The following is a 20,321-nucleotide window of genomic DNA, read 5'->3' as shown; positions in this document are numbered from 1 at the left end:
AAATGTTTTTGATTATGTTGAGAATGAAACATTAATTTATTGGCCTAAAGGTATATACATTTTAACAACGTTCGCCCTCATTATAAGGTGTCTGGTAAATGGGCCAGATTTTGCCCACCCCTCGAGTTAATGATACCTGGAGTACCGGTAACTCTGGGAGTGGGGAACATCTGACCCATTACAAGATGGAACTACGGGTTCACTAAGAAATGAGAACTTACAGTGGAATCGTTAATTCGGGATCCACTTAGTCCTCTTTTCCCCACACTTTCTTCAAGAGATTTTGGCTGATTTTAGCAGCTGAAATCTCCAGGCGAAATTAAAGAGATCCTGCTGATCTCATCATTCCAAGGAAGATGCTTACTGCTGTTGCTGGTCCCATTGGAATTAAGAGGCTACTCGTGAAGCGGATCTTTTTAATTTTGGAGCAACATTCAATATTCCGCTCTACATGTAATTCTTGATTGGGAATTTTGATGCATCAGTTGTACCACACATGTTCACCAGTTTCATAGTGGATTTAATGGCTGGTGGATGCCACCAGAAGATACACAGCCACTTACTCACCCGGCTTATTGATTCAAACATCTAAAGGCCTATCCACAAAAGGCATTTTGGAGTATGTAAAAGAGTACTCCTGTGGTAAGTGCTCTTATATGTACTCTTACATGACTTTGTGAAATGCCCACAAACCATCTGAAATGAGAATAAAATAGAAATTCAGGGAATATTCATATACACAGCATGAACCCAAAGTACTGTACTCTCTGCACTTTTTTGTTTACCAATGTGGAGGTGAGCATTTTGGACTAATTCACAAAGGAATGTAAAAGTAGGTAAAATAGTGCTCCTGTACCACTTGAGTGCTCATAAATGCTTTTGTGAATCGGACTCTAGTCTGCAACAGGTGGTCTTTAACTTACAAATAGTATTAGGGACCCTCAGACTTCACTGTGCCCTACCCTTCTTGAGGGGAGCCTTTTGGCCATTAATGGCAGGTACCACTTGATTAATAGTAATGAATGCACCACGGTGGGGTAGTTATTGAGGGTTCTCATCCCGACAAGCAACTTCAAAGTATGTGGTGTTCCTCGACCCAATCTTAGGCACAAAGATGGAAGCAAAGTTAAAAACCTCCTCGTGTCCTTTCCCATTGCTTCCTTTTGCCACATCTGTCTCTGTCTGTCATTTTAGATATCCCAGCAATGTTGTTCACAGGTACCTAATATGCATAAACGTCATATATTTAAATAAACATGCACAACACAAATGTATGCAGAATACTACATTTCAAACACTGCACAGATAAAATTGTCCTTAAACCGTAATGATTGATGCCCTTGGTTAAGCAATACGTTTTAGATGTTGTCTTTTTTTTTAATTGCTAGCTTTTACTAACCATTTTTCAGCTCCGAATTCTCCTGCGAGTGCTGATTATATCAAATGTGCATAAAACTAGAGTCCTCCACAGTAACAATCCCTTCTCTCTCCGCTTGGTATTTTACATCAGGTGTACGACGATGTTGACCAGTGCTGCCAGGCTCTTTCCCATAGGCTAGGATCACAGCCCTACTTCTTCAATAAACAGTAAGTCCTTTTCTCCAATTTTACTTTACATTTTTTCATGGAACACACAGGCCTGTTATATTGAGCTTCACAGAAACACCAGATACATATATCACGACGGACAGCCTGTTATTTGTCTTTTGAAAAAATGATCCCTTGCCTGCAGATTTATTCGAATTGTGCTTTTCCCCTTGAGTCAATTTCTCTTTTTAGATAAGGTTTGTGAATGAAACTGTTTGTGGTTACGATTTCTCCGAGTTTCTTCTGCGGATATTTGTGTTGCTTTTTTATCAGTGAATGATATGCTTCCAGTTTCATTAGTTCCATGCTGCCCGTTGTTCTAGACAGGGCATATTGGAACTGAATGGTGTGGACTCAGCCGCTGCCCGGCCCGTGCAGGCAAGAGCGGTGGGGCCGGGTGGTGGTGGTGGGGGGGCGTTTCAACGGACAATGACGAGGGAAAATGTATTATTTATTTAATTTTCCCTCGACATCGCCTGTCGAAATCCCACCCAGCGGGCCCCACCGCTCTTACCTGCTCTTAGCTGCGGTTAATTGAACTCCGCAGAATGCAATAGAGTTTATACTTGTAACTCCAAGGAGAGCACTGAACATGGGTGTGGGGCTCCACTGAGTGTGTGGACAAGTACTCCACCCTATGGCTTTGGTGCTCCCCTGAGTGCATGGATAAGGACTCCACCTCCTGGCTGCAGGGCTTCACTGAGTGCATAGATAAGGACTCCACCCCCTGGTACCAAGGCTCCACTGAGTGCATGGATAAGGACTCCACCCCTGGCTGCGGGAATTCACTGAGTGCATAGATAAGGACTCCAACCCCTGGCTGCGGGGCTTCCCCTGAATGCATAGATAAGGACTCCACCCACTGGCTGATTGGCTCCCCTGAGTGCATAGATAAGGACTCCACCCCCTGGCTGCTTGGCTCCCCTGAGTGCATGGATAAGGACTCCACCCCCTGGCTGCGGGGCTTCCCTGAGTGCACGCACAAGCACTCCACCCCCTGGGTGCCGGGCTCCCCTGAGTGCATAGATCAGGACTGCTTGGCTCCCCTGAGTGCATGGATAAGGACTCCACCACCTGGCTGCGGGGCTTCCCTGAGTGCATAGATAAGGACTCCACCCCCTGGCTGCGGGGCTCCCCTGAGTGCATGGATAAGGACTCCACCCCCTGGCTGCGGGGCTTCCCTGAGTGCATAGATAAGGACTCCACCCCCTGGCTGCTTGGCTCCCCTTAGTGCATAAATAAGGACTCCACCCCCTGGCTGCGGGGCTCCCCTGAGTGCATGGATAAGGACTCCACCCCCTGGCTGTGGGGCTTCCCTGAGCGCATGGATAAGAACTTCACCCCCTGGCTGCGGTGTTCCCCTGAATGCATGGATAAGGACTCCACCCCCTGGCTGCGGGGCTTCCCTGAGTGCATAGATAAGGACTCCACCCCCTGACTGCAGGACTCCCATGAGCGCATGGATAAGGACTTCACCTCTTGGCTGTGTGGCTCTCCTGAGTGCATAGATAAGGACTCCACCCCCTGGCTGCGGGCTTCCCCTGAATGCATGGATAAGGACTCCACCCCCTGGCTGCGGGGATCCCCTGAGTGCATGGATAAGGACTTCACCTCTTGGCTGTGTGACTCTCCTGAGTGCATAGATAAGGACTCCACCCCCTGGCTGCGGGGCTTCCCCTGAATGCATGGATATGGACTTCACCCCCTGGTTGCGGGGCTTCCCCTGAATGCATGGATAAGGACTCCACCCCCTGGCTGCGGGGCTTCCCCTGAATGCATGGATAAGGACTCCACCCCCTGGCTGCGGGGATCCCCTCAGTGCATAGATAAGGTCTCCACCCCCTGGCTGCGGGGCTCCCCTCAGTGCATAGATAAGGTCTCCACCCCCTGGCTGCGGGGATCCCCTCAGTGCATAGATAAGGTCTCCACCCCCTGGCTGTGGGGCTCCCCTCAGTGCATAGATAAGGTCTCCACCCCCTGGCTGTGGGGCTTCCCTGAGCGCATGGATAAGAACTTCACCCCCTGGCTGCGGTGTTCCCCTGAATGCATGGATAAGGACTCTACACCCTGGCTGCTTGGCTCCCCTGAGTGCCTGCATAAGGACTCCACCCCTGGCTGCTTGGCTCGAGTGTACGCACAAGCACTCCACCCCCTGGCTGCGGGGCTCCACTGAGTGCATAAATAAGGACTCCACCCCCTGACTGCAGGACTCCCATGAGTGCCTGCACAAGGACTCCAACCCCTGGCTGCGGGGCTCCCCTGAGTGCATGGATAAGGCCTCCCCCTCGGCTGTGGGGCTTCCTTGAGTGCATGGATAAGAACTTCACCCCCTGGCTGCGGGGTTCCCCTGAATGCATGGATATGGACTCCACCCCCTGGCTGCGGGGCTCCCCTGAGTGCATGGATAAGGACTCCACATCCTGGCTGCGTGGCTCGAGTGTACGCACAAGCACTCCACCCCCTGGCTGCGGGGTTCCCCTGAGTGCCTGCATAAGGATTCCAACCCCTGGCTGCGGGGCTTCCCCTGAATGCATGGATAAGGACTCCACCCCCTGGCTGCTTGGCTCCCCTGAGTGCCTGCATAAGGACTCCAACCCCTGGCTGCGGGGCTCCCCTGAGTGCATAAATAAGGACTCCACCCCTGGCTGCTTGGCTCCCCTGAGTGCCTGCATAAGGACTCCACCCCCTGGCTGCGGGGCTTCCCCTGAATGCATGGATAAGGACTCCACCCCCTGGCTGCGGGGCTCCCCTGAGTGCATAAATAAGAACTCCACCCCCTGGCTGCTTGGCTCCCCTGAGTGCCTGCATAAGGACTCCAACCCCTGGCTGCGGGGCTCCTCTGAGTGCATAAATAAGGACTCCACCCCCTGGCTGCTTGGCTCCCCTGAGTGCCTGCATAAGGACTCCACCCCTGGCTGCTTGGCTCGAGTGTACGCACAAGCACTCCACCCCCTGGCTGCGGGGCTCCCCTGAGTGCATAGATAAGGACTGCACCCCCTGGCTGATTGGCTCCCCTGAGTGCATAGATAATGACTCCACCCCCTGGTAGCAGGGCTCCCCTGACTGCATGGATAAGGCCTCCCCCTCGGCTGTGGGGCTTCCTTGAGTGCATGGATAAGAACTTCACCCCCTGGCTGCGGGGTTCCCCTGAATGCATGGATATGGACTCCACCCCCTGGCTGTGGGGCTCCCCTGAGTGCATGCATAAGGACTCCACATCCTGGCTGCTTGGCTCGAGTGTACGCACAAGCACTCCACCCCCTGGCTGCTTGGCTCCCCTGAGTGCATAGATAAGGACTCCACCTCCTGGTAGCAGGGCTCCCCTGAGTGCATGGATAAGGCCTCCCCCTCGGCTGTGGGGCTTCCTTGAGTGCATGGATAAGAACTTCACCCCCTGAATGCATGGATAAGGACTCCACACCCTGGCTGCTTGTCTCCCCTGAGTGCCTGCATAAGGACTCCACCCCTGGCTGCTTGGCTCGAGTGTACGCACAAGCACTCCACCCCCTGGCTGCGGGGCTCCCCTGAGTGCATAAATAATGACTCCACCCCCTGGTGGCTGCGGGGCTCCCCTGAGTGCCTGCATAAGGACTCCACCCCCTGGCTGCGGGGCTCCCCTGAGTGCACGCACAAGCGCTCCACCCCCTGGTGGCTGCGGGGCTCCACTGAGTGCATAAATAAGGACTCCACCCCTGGCTGCAGGGCTCCCCTTAGTGCATGGTGAAGGACTCCACCCCCTTGCTGTCGGGCTCCCCTGAGTGCATAGATAAGGAATCCACCCCCTGGCTGTGGGGCTTCCCTGAGTGCATAGATAAGGACTTCACCCCCTGGTTGCGGGGCTTCCCTAAGTGCATGGAAAAGTACTCCACCCCCTTACTGCAGGGCTCCCCAGAGTGCATGGATATGGACTCCACCCCTTGACTGCGGGGCTTCCCTGAGTGCATGGGTAAGGGCTTCACCCCCAGGCTGCGGAGCTCCCCTGAGTGCATGAATAAGGGCACCACCCTCTGGCTGCGGGGTTCTACTGAGTGCACGCACAACTACTCCAAGCCATTGCTGCAGGGCTCCCCTGAGTGCATGGATAAGAACTCCACCCCCTGGCTGTGGGGTTCTACTGAGTGCATGGGTAAGGACTTCCCCCCCGGGCTGCGGGGCTCCTCTGAGTGCATGGGTTAAGGACTTACCCCCCGGGCTGTGTGGCTCCTCTGAGTGCATGGATAAGAACTCCACCCCCTGGCTGTGGGGTTCTACTGAGTGCATACACAGCCACTCCACCTCATGGCTGTGGGTCTCCCCTAAGTGCATGGACAAGCACTTCACCCGATGGCTGTGGTCCTCCAATGTTGTGTGGACAAGCACTCGTCCCCATTGTTGTGGGGCTCCACTGAGTGTGTGAAAAAGCTGCACAGTGTGATATGGTAGCCACCTTGTATATACATGCAGTCGTTGTACATCCAAAGCTTAGGTTTTTAAAATGAATACTCATGATACCAACATCATTACCCCATTTATCCCCTAGTCTACTTAGTACTTGCTTTGTGTGGTGGGTGTGCCATGAGGAACAAGCACCTTTCTTTCACCAACCTGGCCCTTTTCTCAGAGTGATGCCTTCGTCTGGTGAGCTCTTTCCTTCCTGTGGCCATGGTGAATTATAAGAAAAGGATACTGACAACTAGTCACCCAACCTCTGTGTAAAACAATGAAACACTCTGTTCATATGTGGAATGGAGAATAGAATTCATGAACATTACCAGTCAGCAACGGAAGAATTATTGCATCTCACAATATGCACTCTTCAAAAGGCCTCTCTGCATAATTGGCTTCTTTGCCAGTAAGTTAAGAGATGGTTTACGGAAGACGCCCAAAGTGTGCGCTTTAACATAATCTCATTAGCTCTCGTTCAGGCTGTATTTACAAGCAGAAAAACACCTTTCATAATAAAACAAGCATTTACAATGCAATGGTTTCGCCTTTGGAAAAGTTAGAGCTATTGGCATTATAAATGACAAAATTTGTATTTATGTGTTGGTTTTGAAAACAGATACATAAATGGCATTGTCATTTACATTGTCATTAGCTTAATCTCTGCAGTCACTCTGCAGTCCCTAGCACTCCATAGCACTCCCTAGTCACTCTGCACTCCCTAGCACTCTGCACTCCCTAGCACTCCCTAGCCCTCCCTAGTCACTCTGCACTCCCTAGCACTCTGCACTCTCTAGCACTCTGCACTCCCTAGCCCTCCCTAGTCACTCTGCACTCCCTCGTCACTCGGCACTCCCTAGTCACTCTGCACTCCCTCGCACTCTGCACTCCCTAGCTCTCTGCATTCCCTTGCACTCTGCACTCCCTTGCACTCTCTTGCACTCTGCACTCCCTTGCACTCTGCACTCCCCAGTCACTCTGCACCCCCTAGCACTCTGCAGTCACTCTGCACTCCCTAGTCACTCTGCACTCCCTAGCACTCCCTAGTCACTCTGCACTCCCTAGTCACTCTGCACTCCCTAGTCACTCTGTACTCCCCAGTCACTCTGCACTCCCTAGCACTCCCTAGCACTCTGCAGTCACTCTGCACTCCCTAGTCACTCTGCACTCCCTAGCACTCCCTAGTCACTCTGCACTCCCTAGTCACTCTGCACTCCCTAGTCACTCTGCACTCCCTAGCACTCTGCACTCCCTAATCACTCTGCACTCCCTAATCACTCTGCACTCCCTAATCACTCTGCACTCCCTAATCACTCTGCACTCCCTAATCACTCTGCACTCCCCAGTCACTCTGCACTCCCCAGTCACTCTGCACTCCCCAGGGCACTACCGCCCGGGCATGGATGCAAGGGAATATATTGGAGGCGTGGGGGAAGGGTGCTGGGAGGGGGGCTGAATTAAAAGGAGGTGACAACCAGACGCCATACACAACAGAGAATGTCTTGCTGTCCGCGGACGGAGGGGGGATTTAAAGCAGGGACCTAGCGCCGAGTGACGGGCTGCTCGCCTCTCATCCATGAAGGCGCTCAGTCAGTGAGCAGCATGCGCCCCACCCTCACATGCCCCCACCCTCTTCTCGGTGTCAAGGGGCAGCAGGGCGAGGGACGGAGGATGGGGCTTGCGGGGGCAGGAACTGTGTGCTGTGTGGTGGGGGGGGGGGGGGCGGGCTGTTTATATGGTTCTCACATGGGGTCAGTGGGGAGGCCTCGACCCCGTGACTACATGGGGTCAGTGGGGAGGCCTCGACCCCGTGACTATTTATAGCGCGTTATTTTGCAAGGCTGAAATACTCGGGGCGCTCTACGTTTATCACACAACTCACACTGCTTTGCCACCCCCGGCTGTTGGGGTTTGAGGCAGTGTGTGCAAGCGGAGACCTCGGGGGCTGACATGGCCGATGGGACAGGGCGGGCAACGCCAGCTCTGCGTGCTTGCTGGTTGCATTACAAGTTTCACCCGCGCTAGGCACGCGTCTCTCTAATCTAGCGCTTTGAAGGGTGCAAGCGCTGTGCGCGTGGGCATGAAACGTCACGTCACTTCTGCCCCCTGAAGGAGCGGCCTATGGGGCGGGGGTGACACCAGTGTCAGCTGGCACACTTCTGCGCACTCACATGTTGTAAATGTTTCATTATTTCCATGAACACGCTGTTTGTCATGTGTTTCACATCCACAAGGGACTGGGAAACTAGACACATCTGCATGTCAACAACCAGCTGTGGTTTCCTTTGGACCGTGCTCGAGACATATTGTGAGCCTCGCTTCTTCTCCTTGCGGCATGCAACATATTTGGGGTGTTTTCGCAGATTCTTGGAACGCTCTTCCGTCTTAGAAGTGTTTTTTACATGAAGTCCAGGAACCGCACTGGGGTTGTGGGATGCACTTCCGCGATGCACGAGGCACTTCCTGTGTTTCTGCACCACGCCTGTGCAGCCGTGCAAGTCCGGCAGCCTTGCTGCAGGCACTGTGATCTCCCCACAGAAGCGGTCTGTTCGGGCTTCTGGGGGCTGGGGCTTCACACAGAGGCCGCTCAACGACCACAACAGAGCTCCTATGGCGAAGCATTTTCTGTACACATCACTAAGTGTTCCACCTAAGAATCGTCTCAATAATGCAGCCTTACTATAATAATGTGAGAAAAATGTCACGGACCAAAATATCGACACGGTGAGACTATGTAGGGAAATATAGGTTCTCTCACTTAACTTCATGCATATGTACCTGGCACGCAGGCTACTTATGGGCTGCGCGGGGGAAGTAGCTTAGAGTGGAAAATAGAAGAAAAAAAATGGATGTCGCCAGTACCTCACCCGTACTCCCGCAGGAACCGCTGCTCAAGCTTCACCCAGGGCCCTGCCGGGGTTTGCAAGATTCTACAAGGAAGCTTGCACCACACCGTGGATCTTTGTGTGAAGTTTGTGGGTGGGTACGGCAGGAGTACTGAAATACCTAAAAGGAAACAAGCATTTACAAGTGGGACACGGACAGCGGGAGGGGGCGGGAACGGGGAGAAGCACACGGACGGGGGGGCGGGAACGGACAGGGGGTGGGGGGGGTCGGGAAGGCTTCCTCCGTTGGAGGGGGGTGCGGGAAAGCACTCACCTGTACTTCTTTCGGCGGCCGTGGTCGGCATGGAATGAGGCAAACAAACGAATAAAAAAAAAAATTAAACTCCGCCCACCGCCGCAATACGACATCGCAGAGGCGGAGACGGAAAAAATCGCGGGAACGCCCACGAATCTGGTCCGGCCGTGACGGACAGATCTCTGTTCCAATGGCTAGCCTCCATTTATGGAGCTAGCCAATGGAACAGAGGGCGTATTCAAGTCCCCCATACTGAAAACTAAAGATTTCTCCTGGGGGCGGAGCTAAAGCTCCGTGCCCCAGGCGAAACCTAAAAAGAAAATTCCCTTGACCATGTTCCACCTGTGATTCTGATGTTATTAAGTGAACAGGACTCTCTGGACTTTTCAGTGTGTGTCAGTTTACCAGATTAGGATTGAAACCTCCTTCACAATTTGAAATATTAATGTATAAAGAGTTTTCTAAACCTATTTTAAACTGTAAAAGTATTTCAGCAGCAGTCCTGATCCTTACTTGAGCATGTAAGTGAAATTCTGGAGATGGCCTACTAATCATAAAAATTGGGGGATATGGTGAGGTTCAGTATTTCTCGTCAACCCGGAAGTTCATTGCTAGTTGTAAACAGTAGCCGAAGAGGGCGTACTCTGATTTTAATTTTAGAAAAGGCAGAGCCTGGGCGCAAGGCAGGCTCTCTCTTTCCTGATTATCTGTTCTTGAAATTGAAATTGCATGTATACAGCGCTTACTGCCCCTAGAAAGGCATTGAGGTGCTTTACAGCAAGTACCGCGCAACTCCAGAACCAAAATGTAGTGTTTAGTCCATTTTTTACTGGGATTAGTTTTGTGGTCTCATGGAAGCCATTCCATGCATCTGTTCTAGTTTCTTTGTTGTATATTAATGAATTAGGGGTAATCGTATGTGAAGGCTACGTGAAAAGCAAATAGTGTATGAAATTAATAGATATTGTTAGGTTACAGAAATATGATTTTAAAGAAAAAGAGAATAAATCAGACAGGCATGCAACAGAGTAGTCTATATACACAGGAGGCATGTAGAAGGAAAGAAGAGCCATTCAAAATGAATTAAATAGGAGAACATTGAAAGTTTAAGTCAGGGTTAACGTTTCGTGCAGCTTTTTAGGATGATGGTGAATTAAGTTATTTTGCGATAGCATACTATCTATGGATGTAAACCTGTAGAAAGAGACAACAAACCATCTGCTGCGGTACCCAATTCCATTGTTAAATTATGCTTTAAAAGAATGTGAGTTTTAGCTGTCTTTTTAGAGACACTAACCTTAAAAGTGAGAGCAGATACTGGCCTCACTGCAGAAAGCAACTCAGTGCTTGTTGAGACCCCGTTATGAGCTACTGTCAAGCAGTGTGGTATTCAGTACTATGAAGCATTGCTACATTTTATGCAAATCATTTTGCACCATACATAAATGATACATATAAACATGCGTAGACACCCACCATCTTAATGTATAAAAAGGCAGCTGGTAAACACGTTGCAACAATCATCATTAGTAAATTCAGTACATGATTATCTTGAGCTAACTAGGTTTTATGTTCTCTCAAATGTAGCTTTTATGTTGATATTGAGATGCTGCGTGTTTAGAGGTTTGTCAACAGCAAAGGCTCTTTTAAACCACACTTGGAGCCTATGCGCCAGAAATCAGTTGCTCTCACTGCCACCTTTAAGTGTCTCAAAACATCCACAGGATTCTCCACTTTCCTACCGCTGCTGAAAATAATTCATACGAAATTAACTCTCGCTATTGCCTGTGGAAGCAAAACTTTAAGGGCGAGAGATGGCTTCCGTCTGGAAAATGCCATTATCAAACTTTTCAAGGTTGTCTTTTGTATACAAGTCTCCAGACCAGCTCCGCCCTTGAATTTGGATTAATCTAGTAATCTATTGCAAGGAATGGAGCCTACGTCAAACTCTGCTCCAAGCTGAAGGAAGCGAGATGCTAGACTTCCATCAATGGACTGGTATTCAAGACAGGGCCTACTCTCCGGACATAGACCACCCGCTATCTCCCTGGCATCATAAGACCTAACAGAACAATGGGAGACTTTCACCACCTACTCCCAGACCAAGACCATGGTTAACAAATACGTTAAAGCCTGTTTGCTGCTTGTAGACAAAGCGACGTTTGCATAGAGATGGCACGCTTGGTTCACATTGGCATCTTACACCAAGCTAACAGCTCAGCCATATCTGGGCATAGCCACCAAAGCCCAGCTCTAAACAGCCTTCGTGAGGTTCCGCATGGACTGTCTGCCCTTGCTTCTACATCTACCCCCAAGAAAGCGTACTGACACGACAGAGCTTTGACGGCTCTGCGGAAGAGCTCCAGAAGCCTTCGTCCATAAGATGGGTATCTGCAAAGCCAAATTAAAAGATCGACGATCTATCTTAAAACCAGTTTGGAACCAGAGGGACCTACGCCGCTGAAGGCCTGTGATCTTAGCCTGTTTTAACGCAACAGACATGCAGCTCAACTGCAGGTTCACAAAATATCTGATTAGGCTTCATCAGAAAATTACAACCGCATCGGAAGTCTCAACTCCTGTGGCTACCTAAGGCCCTGAGCAAGTGCCCTCTACGACCAACTAAGCAGTGACACTGTATAACAAGCAGCTAGCCCTGGACAGAAATTTTGGACAGTAGCAGCATTTCATCTAAAGGCTGCACTGGCCAGTCATGGCGCCCCAGTATTTTAGTATTCTTTACTTCACCTTTTAATCATGTTCCATGTATTGATATTAACCTAAGCGCTCCAATGCAACTTGTTCATGTAAAGGTTTTATACAAGCACATAGTGCTAATTAACTTGGCACTTGATAAAATTTACTTGAACTAGATGTTTCATTAGTTTAACTGCATGTATTATGTTTTTCCTGTTTACTGTATTTAAATCGTAAATTCAATGTCTTTGTTTTATGTGTTTTATGTATTCATTTTACTTGCTTTTGGCTGTAATTGCACATCAGCAAGTATGGGTCAGCATTGTGCATGCTGGAAAAAAACAACTTCTGCTTGTTCAGTCGGTGATTAAATTTCTTATTATGTAGAAGGTTCCCTTAACTGCTTAAACGTGTTGTGGTGGAAAGTCCTTTCCACGATCTAAGCCCTTGCACCCCTGTTGTCATTTCCAAGGACTAGGTGTCAAAGAACTGATGCTTTTCACAGTCTTACTACTCACACTCATAAATGTAAAAATACTAAACAGAATAATGTATCTGCGGTCTCTCTAAGACGCTGAAGTAAAATGAGGCCCTGGGAACGGTGTTCCGTTGTGCTAAACGAAAACTTATATCATTACATATATGGGCGCCTAAGGCGCTACAGGCAGTAGTGACTACTGCATGTGATGCTAGTGAACACTTTCTTGCCCACCCGTTTGCTGCTATTTACTTTCTTGACACATCCAGTAACTGAACGAAGAAAGGCGCTCTACAGGCGAGGATGAATTATCTGAAGTAAATCTTCAAGTGAGAGAACCCTCTGAGCTTTGATAGGCCATACTTGTGAAAAAGCATTTTGAAACATCACTGACAGTTTGGCTACTGCACCAAAGTTGACTTTCAGACGTCCAGATCAGTTTTCCCTTTTGGACGTCGTAGATGCCAGCTTTATCAGATTAAGAGCTTGGCTCTGCCAAGGGAAAACAAGGACTGCACGGGTTGCTTACTGTAGTCGGAGTAAGTCTGCTGCAGAGAGGAAATCATGGCTTGGTGGTCACAGTCACCGCAAAGTGTTTTGACTACAGGGTGCAAAATTCACATTCAAGACTGATAGTAGTTCATGTACAAGACAGACAATTTAGAGGTTACTTCCCTGAGATGGATTTCGCCTCTCTTACTCTTCAATTTTAAGCTCTTGCAGGACATTCACTGAGTGAACTTCAAATCTGTTATCTAGTTCAGATGCCGGCACATTCAGGAGCCCGCTAAGAGCAGATTTATTTATTTATTTAGGATTTGTAATGCGCGTAGCTGCCTCAGCGACGAGGCATCCCAGCGCAACCAGAACCCCATAAACCCAAGACCGAACAGTGAGACAGCAACAGTTTGACTATCTGCGAGGGAAAGAGCCAGGCCTTTAAGGCTTTTCGAAATGGCAAATAGTTCGGCATTGCTCTCATGGTGAAAGGGAGCGAATTCCAGAGTTTTGCGGCCAGATAGCCGAAGGAACGGCCACCAGCCCTCGCTCTCCAAACGCGTGGAACATGGGCTAGCGCAAGGTCAGCAGAACAAAGCAGGCGCCCCGGCACATAGTACTCCAACAAGTGGGATAACCCTGGTGGGGCCTGTAGTGTCAAGATCTTATGTGAATAAAAAAGTGCCCTAAACTCAATACGCCTGGCCACTGGTAGCCAATGGAGCCTTGGCAGCACATGTGCAACCAAGTGAGATCTAGGCAATGCAACCAAAAGCCGAGCCGCCGCATTCTGGACCCTCTGAAGGAGTTTGATACTGGCCTTGTTGGCGCCCAAGTAAAGACAGTTAGCGTAATCCAATCTGGACATGATGGACGCCTGAATAATAGTCTGACACACTTTAGGGGGAAAGAACCCGAGCAGTTGTCTGAGGCCACGCAATAGCCCAAAGCAGGTCCCAGCGACGGCTTTCGTCTATTTGTCAAACGTCAAGTCGCTGTCGAACCACACGCCCAGGTTTTTCACCACCTCTTTAGGGCAGGGGGCGGGCTTCAGGTGGTTAGGCCAGCACTGCTCAGACCAAAGCTCACGGTCCTTGCCAAAGAGGATAATCTCCGATTTGCTGGCGTTTAACTGTAAACAGTTAGCCGCCATCCAGTCTGAGATAGCCAAGAGGTCGTCCTTAACACCTTGAATGCTATGGGGATTTTTCTCCTGTGCTGGAACTCCATGAACCCCATTATTCATGACGAGCTGGGCTCGTCATCAGCGTAGTAGGAGGCTACTGCATGACGAGCCCAGCTCGTCATGAGCGTGGAAGGGGTTAAACTTACCCACATTGGTATTACACTTCTTTGAGAAAGCAAACACCAGTTGGGTATCATCGGCGTATGAGACCAGGGACAGCCCCCTGCTCTTAGCCACCTCTGCCAAGGGTCTAACATATAAGTTGAACAAGAGAGGGCTCAAAACAGAACCCTGTGGGACTCCCCGCTCCAGAGCAGGTAAATGTGCTCGACAAGATGCTGGAGACTCGCCGCTCGCCTTGCTGTTGTTGAAAGCTAAGGACAAAGCATAGAGCTATACCAACTCTATTCAAAATTCACAAATGTGCATCTCACATCTTTGCTTAGCTGCAGCCAAATGATCTACTGCACACTCAAACGAATTGATATTTCTCAGGTCCTGAATGCCAAAAGATAAAAATGTAAACATCTACTTTGCTCTCAATCAGTAATGAAACGTACATTCTACACGGATACCTGGGCTATTACTCATCCATGGATGCATGACTGCTTTGGCTGCACAGAATTGTCCTGGTTAGCTTTGAACCATCTTGCCAGCGACAGATCAACTAGCAGTAGTAGTCCTTTTATCTGCTTGATTCAGCACAGACCATATATGAAGAGAAGGCGTGGTTGTACTTGGACAAACCAGCTTAAGACTTTATAGCATTCTTCGCAACCGTAGCTTACAGTCTTTCATGTTTTTTTTTCAATTTAAAGCTATTATCATATGACGTCAGACATCTCCTTGCGTATATTTTATGGTCATTGCATCTTCTGGGCCTTGAATGCTTCCCATTGGGCCACTAGGGACTGGTCTCCCCGGATGAGACTCCCCATAGTCCGCCTCTAAAGCTGCACCAGCAACCTTATGTCTCTCTTCCAATATGTACAGCGAGACATTCAGTCTGATTGAATCCCAGTACATAGGCACTATGTATTCCCATGAGACTTGTCGCAGAATGACAGATGTCCGAAACACCTCACATAACTCCGCAGAAGTGTAAATCTCGGTGTAATTGTCTGCCTGACTGATTTTGTGCAGAACACGAACGTTGAACTAGGAATACTGTGTTTGTCTGTCAGTGAGATGTAATATAGTTCAGTGTTAAGGGGAGGATGGTAGGTAAACTGATTAAACTAACCTGCCACACTAATGGTCAGTCTGAACTCCAGTGGAATGCATAGTGGAGCTTTAAAAGATTATAATGTTATGCATAATCTTGAGATCACGGTCTTGTATATCACAAGTCATACCCCCAACTCAGCGTTGAAGTGTATTTAGGGACAGGTAGTACACTACTCAGTCAGAGTTCTAAGGATGGAAAATGCATGGCTTACATATTACTGGTGTGGGTAGTTTTTTTTTGTTTTTTGTTTTATATAGGACAAACCCGACTAGTAGGTATCGGAGCGCTTTACATGAGCCCCAGTTGTGTTACAGACGGACACATTCAATATGCCCAAAGCAGTACCGAAGTCCCTCATGGAAAGATCACTGAAATACGAATGCTACGCTTTAGTGCAGAAAAAAAAGCGACTTTCGTGTAAAATGTATATACATGTAGAATTCATAATGGGCAATCATGCTTTATTCCACCCAAAGGACAGCATAACGTAGTAAACTAACAAACATAAGGCGTTTATCTATAGTTGTTTCCTAAAACCAGAGAAGCCATTATAGGACCATGATAGATAAATGGACCTGTAATGACTCGATTACGCACAGGTAACGTCATTGCTCTCAGGACTATCACCCTAGTCCCCTTACTTCAACATAACTTGCATCGTAAGGAAATCCACTTTGTGAAGCAAGGAAGGCGATGAGGGGCAGGTCTACCATGTATGCTTAGCAGGCCGCTGCCTAGGGTGCCTGGATAACTGGAACCTCAAATTCGGGGATCAGTTTTGAAAATGTATAGAAATAGAAATACATTTTGTAGTGTTGATTGCATAGTTCGCCTAGTAGTGCCCAACTAGTTTATGGCTGACCCGAAGAGGACGATAAAGTGGCTCACGGAGGTCATGTATATTTTGTTGTACATTGCCATATTTTTGAGAGCTTGTTCACATTCTCATTGGTTTCCAACATTTGTTTAAAGGGGTGAGCCTTCCCCGTCAATTCCAGGTTTTCAGACCATTGGAAAATGTCAAAAGCAAAATACTGTGATATAATATGAAATGTGTGTGGTATTTGCCTGCTTACATTTATGTTTTTGTTTTGTTAGTATCTAAGTCTAAGAGAACATATTTGACTGACTAGGTTGTGCTGCGAGGGAAGGCCACGTCCTTCTTGGGTGACGTGAGCACTCGGGTCAGAAGTTCAGACTTCGGGGGGCTGTCAGGTAGAGCCCAGAGCATGGATACTGTCTCTTTGTGACTGCAGTGGTGCTTTGATTTTGCAAAGATGTTTATTTCCATTTGTTTGGCCCTCATGACAAAAGAAATGGATGCAAGTGCCAGTGCCGCACAGCGTCCCTTCTCACTTGTCACAGCGTTGCGGGCACATGAAAAGCGCGGGTGGGACGTGTTTGACTGTTTGAAGTGCACCATTCTCTGTTGAGGGCCGGTTTTGTTATGCATGGGAGGGAGCTGTGATGGAGGCAGGAAGGCAGGCTCCCCAGTGAAGCCTGCCCTACATTCAGAATACTTGGAACAGGAAGCAAGGAACTTACAGCTGGGAACCGAAAACTTCAATTTTCAATTAAAATGTTCCCTGTTCAGCGAAAACGTATTTTATTTGTTCATCGCGGTGTCGCTCTTAGGCTGGCAAATGCAGAAGTTGCGCATTAAGCTTACATTTTTCTTTCTGTTTTTTTGTGGAGGTTCGAGTTCTCCTGAGGCGGGCAGCTTTGAAACCTGCCATGCCCAGAGTGTGTAGACAACCATCTTCATACGATCAATGTGTATTATTATACTCTGCGTGTGTTTTAGAAAGTTATCTCAACACACTCTGTGAGAAGTTGTTGCAATCTGTGCCCTTCGCAGGTATGCCTTTATAGATGTTTCTGAATGTACTCTGTTGTGTTTTCTTCTGCAGACGATTGGCTCACAGGAACACACAGTGCTCGTGAGTATATTATACCACGGCCTTAAAATGAACCGTTTAAAAATGCAATACACCAGACGAGAACTCGTGCATAAAGGAGTTCAGGCTTACATTTTTTTTGTAAGGAAAAGGGAAGAGGATTACATATCGAAGCACGCTTTTTCCAATTTTCTGATTGTATTGAACGCAAATTAATGACCAACCCCCGATGCATCAAGCATCCATTTTGAGATTCCTTATTAGCGAAAAATAAGGAATCGCTAATAAGGAATAGCAAAATGCTATGCAAGAAGAAATTGCTTAAAAAATAGCGATTTCTTAAAATTCCTTAATTGCGACTCGCAAATTGCGAGTCGCAATTAAGGAATACCTCCCCATTCATTCCTATAGAAGACATTCTCAATTTGCGAATCGCAATTAGCGAATCCAAATTGAGAATGCGATTTCAAGGGTGCAGGGGTGTCCAAAGGACACCCTGTTGCACCCCGTAAATTGATCTGTGCACATATGTTGCTCACACACATGCCCTTAGGGCATGTGTGTGCGCAACATGAAACTTTGAAAAATGCACTTTATTGCATTTTTCAAACTTTTTGCAAATTACCATGAAGTTCAACTTCATGGTAATTTGCGAGCCCTATTAGCGAAATCTCTATTTTTTAAACTTTAATGCATTGCTTTTAAGGAATCTCAATTTGAGATTCCTTAAATGCAAGTAATCGCAAATTTGTGATTTCTTATTTTGCGATTTTTGCATTTGGGATGATGCATCCCAAATGCAAAAATAACGGTTGCAAAGGGGCAGATTCTGAGAATCTGCCCCTTTGCGAGCGGATTTTACCTTCATGAATCTATGCCTTAATGGTATGTGCCTTAGAAGCTATTTGAATAACAGGTTTGATGATGTGAACAAGTCTTGGTAGCTATATACTTTCGTCAATCTAGGGGTTCACATTGCAACAAAAGTAAGGGAGGTATTTTTCGAAACTGCATTATTTCAAAGCAAATCTATTTCGACATTTTGGAAAGCGCTACGTGAACCATTCAGTCACTTCAGAGCACTCAGATTCTTACAAACGAAGCATGAAACCACATTCATTGTTCTTTAGTCAAAACTCTAGAATCTGTGTAGACACTAAATGGCAATTCTAAATGGTTTGGTTTTCTGACGTTTTCTGAACTACTTGTTCAGGATTACATCAGTGTTCATAACCCACATTAATGTCGAGGTTGTTACTCATTCCAGGTCCTTGCATGTCTAGGTACCTACCACCATGTGCTATCTTTTCAAATAATCATTGGTTCGGCAGAGTTTCTTGGTAGGTGTGGCTTGGTAGGTGTAGCTGTGGTGATTTGTGGGTTTATGGAGATTTCCTGGACCTTTGCAATAGTAACTCCTATGTCCTACCATCAGTAGGGAGGCAGTGGGGTGCTTTGGGGAGGTGTAGGGTTTTATGTGTCCGTGATTGTGTAGTTTTAATCACGTTCAGTAGCCTTTGTACCTTGGCAGTGACTTTCTACCTTGGCAGTGACTTTCTTGGGGAGGCCAGTATAAATATAATAATCTACATTTGCCAAGACCTCAGTTCTTGTCAGTTCCACCCAGTGATCAGTTTAGAAGAGTCCTAGACATTTTCAGACTAATGAGAACTAAAGATTGGTATCTCCTAATTACCGTGCGGACTTGAGGGGTAAATGCAAAAAGAACAACAATTTTAAACATTCACCCCAGTACAGAGATCTGGGCCTACATCCATCGTTTTTTTGTTGCTCCCCATGCCATTCCAGTTTAGACCCCGCCATGTGCAAATCAGTTTTGACCCTGCTCCCCATGGGAACAGTCCAGCTCGAACTGCCTGGCTAGGCCCTCCCTTGACAGGAAACAAGCATCCTGCGACCGGCGTCAGGGTATTGCTCCATATCAGGTAGGCTAGCTGGACTCCGGTGGCATGGTGAGCACGGGACCCATGTCTGGCCATAACCTTCCCACTTACGGCGACAAATGCAAAAATAACAATTGGTGGGTGGAATGCTGAAACAATGTCAAACATTCACTGACCTGGCTGATGAGGGGAGGACCTGGCTTGGCAGTTCGCGCTGAACTATTCCCATGGGAGCAGGGTCAAGACTGATTTGCATATGCTGGTTCTAAACTGCGGTCACGTGGCAGGCAGTATAATAATGGATTAAACCAAGATCTATGACTGGGGGTGAGTGTTTGAAAAGTTTCAACACCCGTCCATCATTTTATTTTGTGATTTTGCTATGCGTGCCCTAAGTGGCTAAGGGTATGCCCAGACTTTAGTCATTTGCTCACTGCGCCACGTGATTCTAGCTAACCGGACTTCCTTTGCGGAGCTGTATGCCCCATGTTGAATGAACCGAATTCTCTGCCCAAATGGGGAATGAAAGTGGAAAAAAAGAGAACAGAATGCAAATGCTTGTTTATGCGTGCCATGAAGAACAGTAGATAGAAGTGCAGATCCATAGGTTGGGGCTCACTTATTGGCAGTCTCTGTCCAACTGGTAATAGGCTCTAATCATGATGTGGGTGCTTAGCTCCTAAACATGGGCATCAGAAAGGACCATGCCTGGGTATTGAGTTGCAGGTTATTGGCCAGGGTTGAGCGCCAACCTTGACAGGCCTACTGACTGCACTGTCAAAACCCCAGACTTAAGATGCACATCACTGCACACTGAAAGTTGAAGCTAAGTTCAGGGCTATTCTTAGCTGCCTGACGATGAGAGTGAGCTTCACAGCGGGTGACAGGTGAGCAGGCTTCTTATTGCTTTGGCTCAAATTCCTGCATCTGAACAGGGCCCAAACACTTGGCGAACAGGATAGGAGGCCATTGCATGGCATCACTTTTCATTGTGGATATGCAGGGACAACCACTAAAATGCATAACTCTAGCTTGCTGTGTGTGACACTTGAAAGTGAGGCCCCAAACCAGTTCCTGAACATTAGATTGTGGAGCAACATCACCGGTCAAGAAAATATGTCTAAAATGCGAAACAGATCACCCAACTTTTTCCAGTTCAAAGTTCTTCTTAAATAAGGAAGAGGGAGCGAATGTAGCCTTACGACTAGAGCGGTCGACCCCGAAGCTGGGGATACGAGTTTGAGTCTTTGCAACGATGCTCAACATCCTGTCATTCTGGGCA

At 48.1% G+C, this 20,321-nt stretch overlaps 1 protein-coding gene across 1 annotated transcript in view; it reads left to right on the top strand.

Annotated features, from left to right (window-relative positions):
• The window catches only part of MTX2 (metaxin 2), a 423,009-nt gene that overhangs the window by 369,754 nt on the left and 32,934 nt on the right, over nt 1–20,321 (top strand). Inside the window, exon 9 of the mRNA XM_078681519.1 lies at nt 1,511–1,587. Within this exon, the coding sequence (XP_078537645.1) occupies nt 1,511–1,587 (77 nt within the window). The remainder of the gene's footprint in view (nt 1–1,510; nt 1,588–20,321) is intronic.

The sequence above is a fragment of the Lissotriton helveticus genome, chromosome 3_1, assembly GCF_964261635.1.
Source record: "Lissotriton helveticus chromosome 3_1, aLisHel1.1, whole genome shotgun sequence".
Lineage (NCBI taxonomy): Eukaryota > Metazoa > Chordata > Amphibia > Caudata > Salamandridae > Lissotriton > Lissotriton helveticus.
The sequence above is the reverse complement of the archived record's forward strand: the minus strand, read 5'-3'. Positions and strand labels throughout refer to the sequence as shown.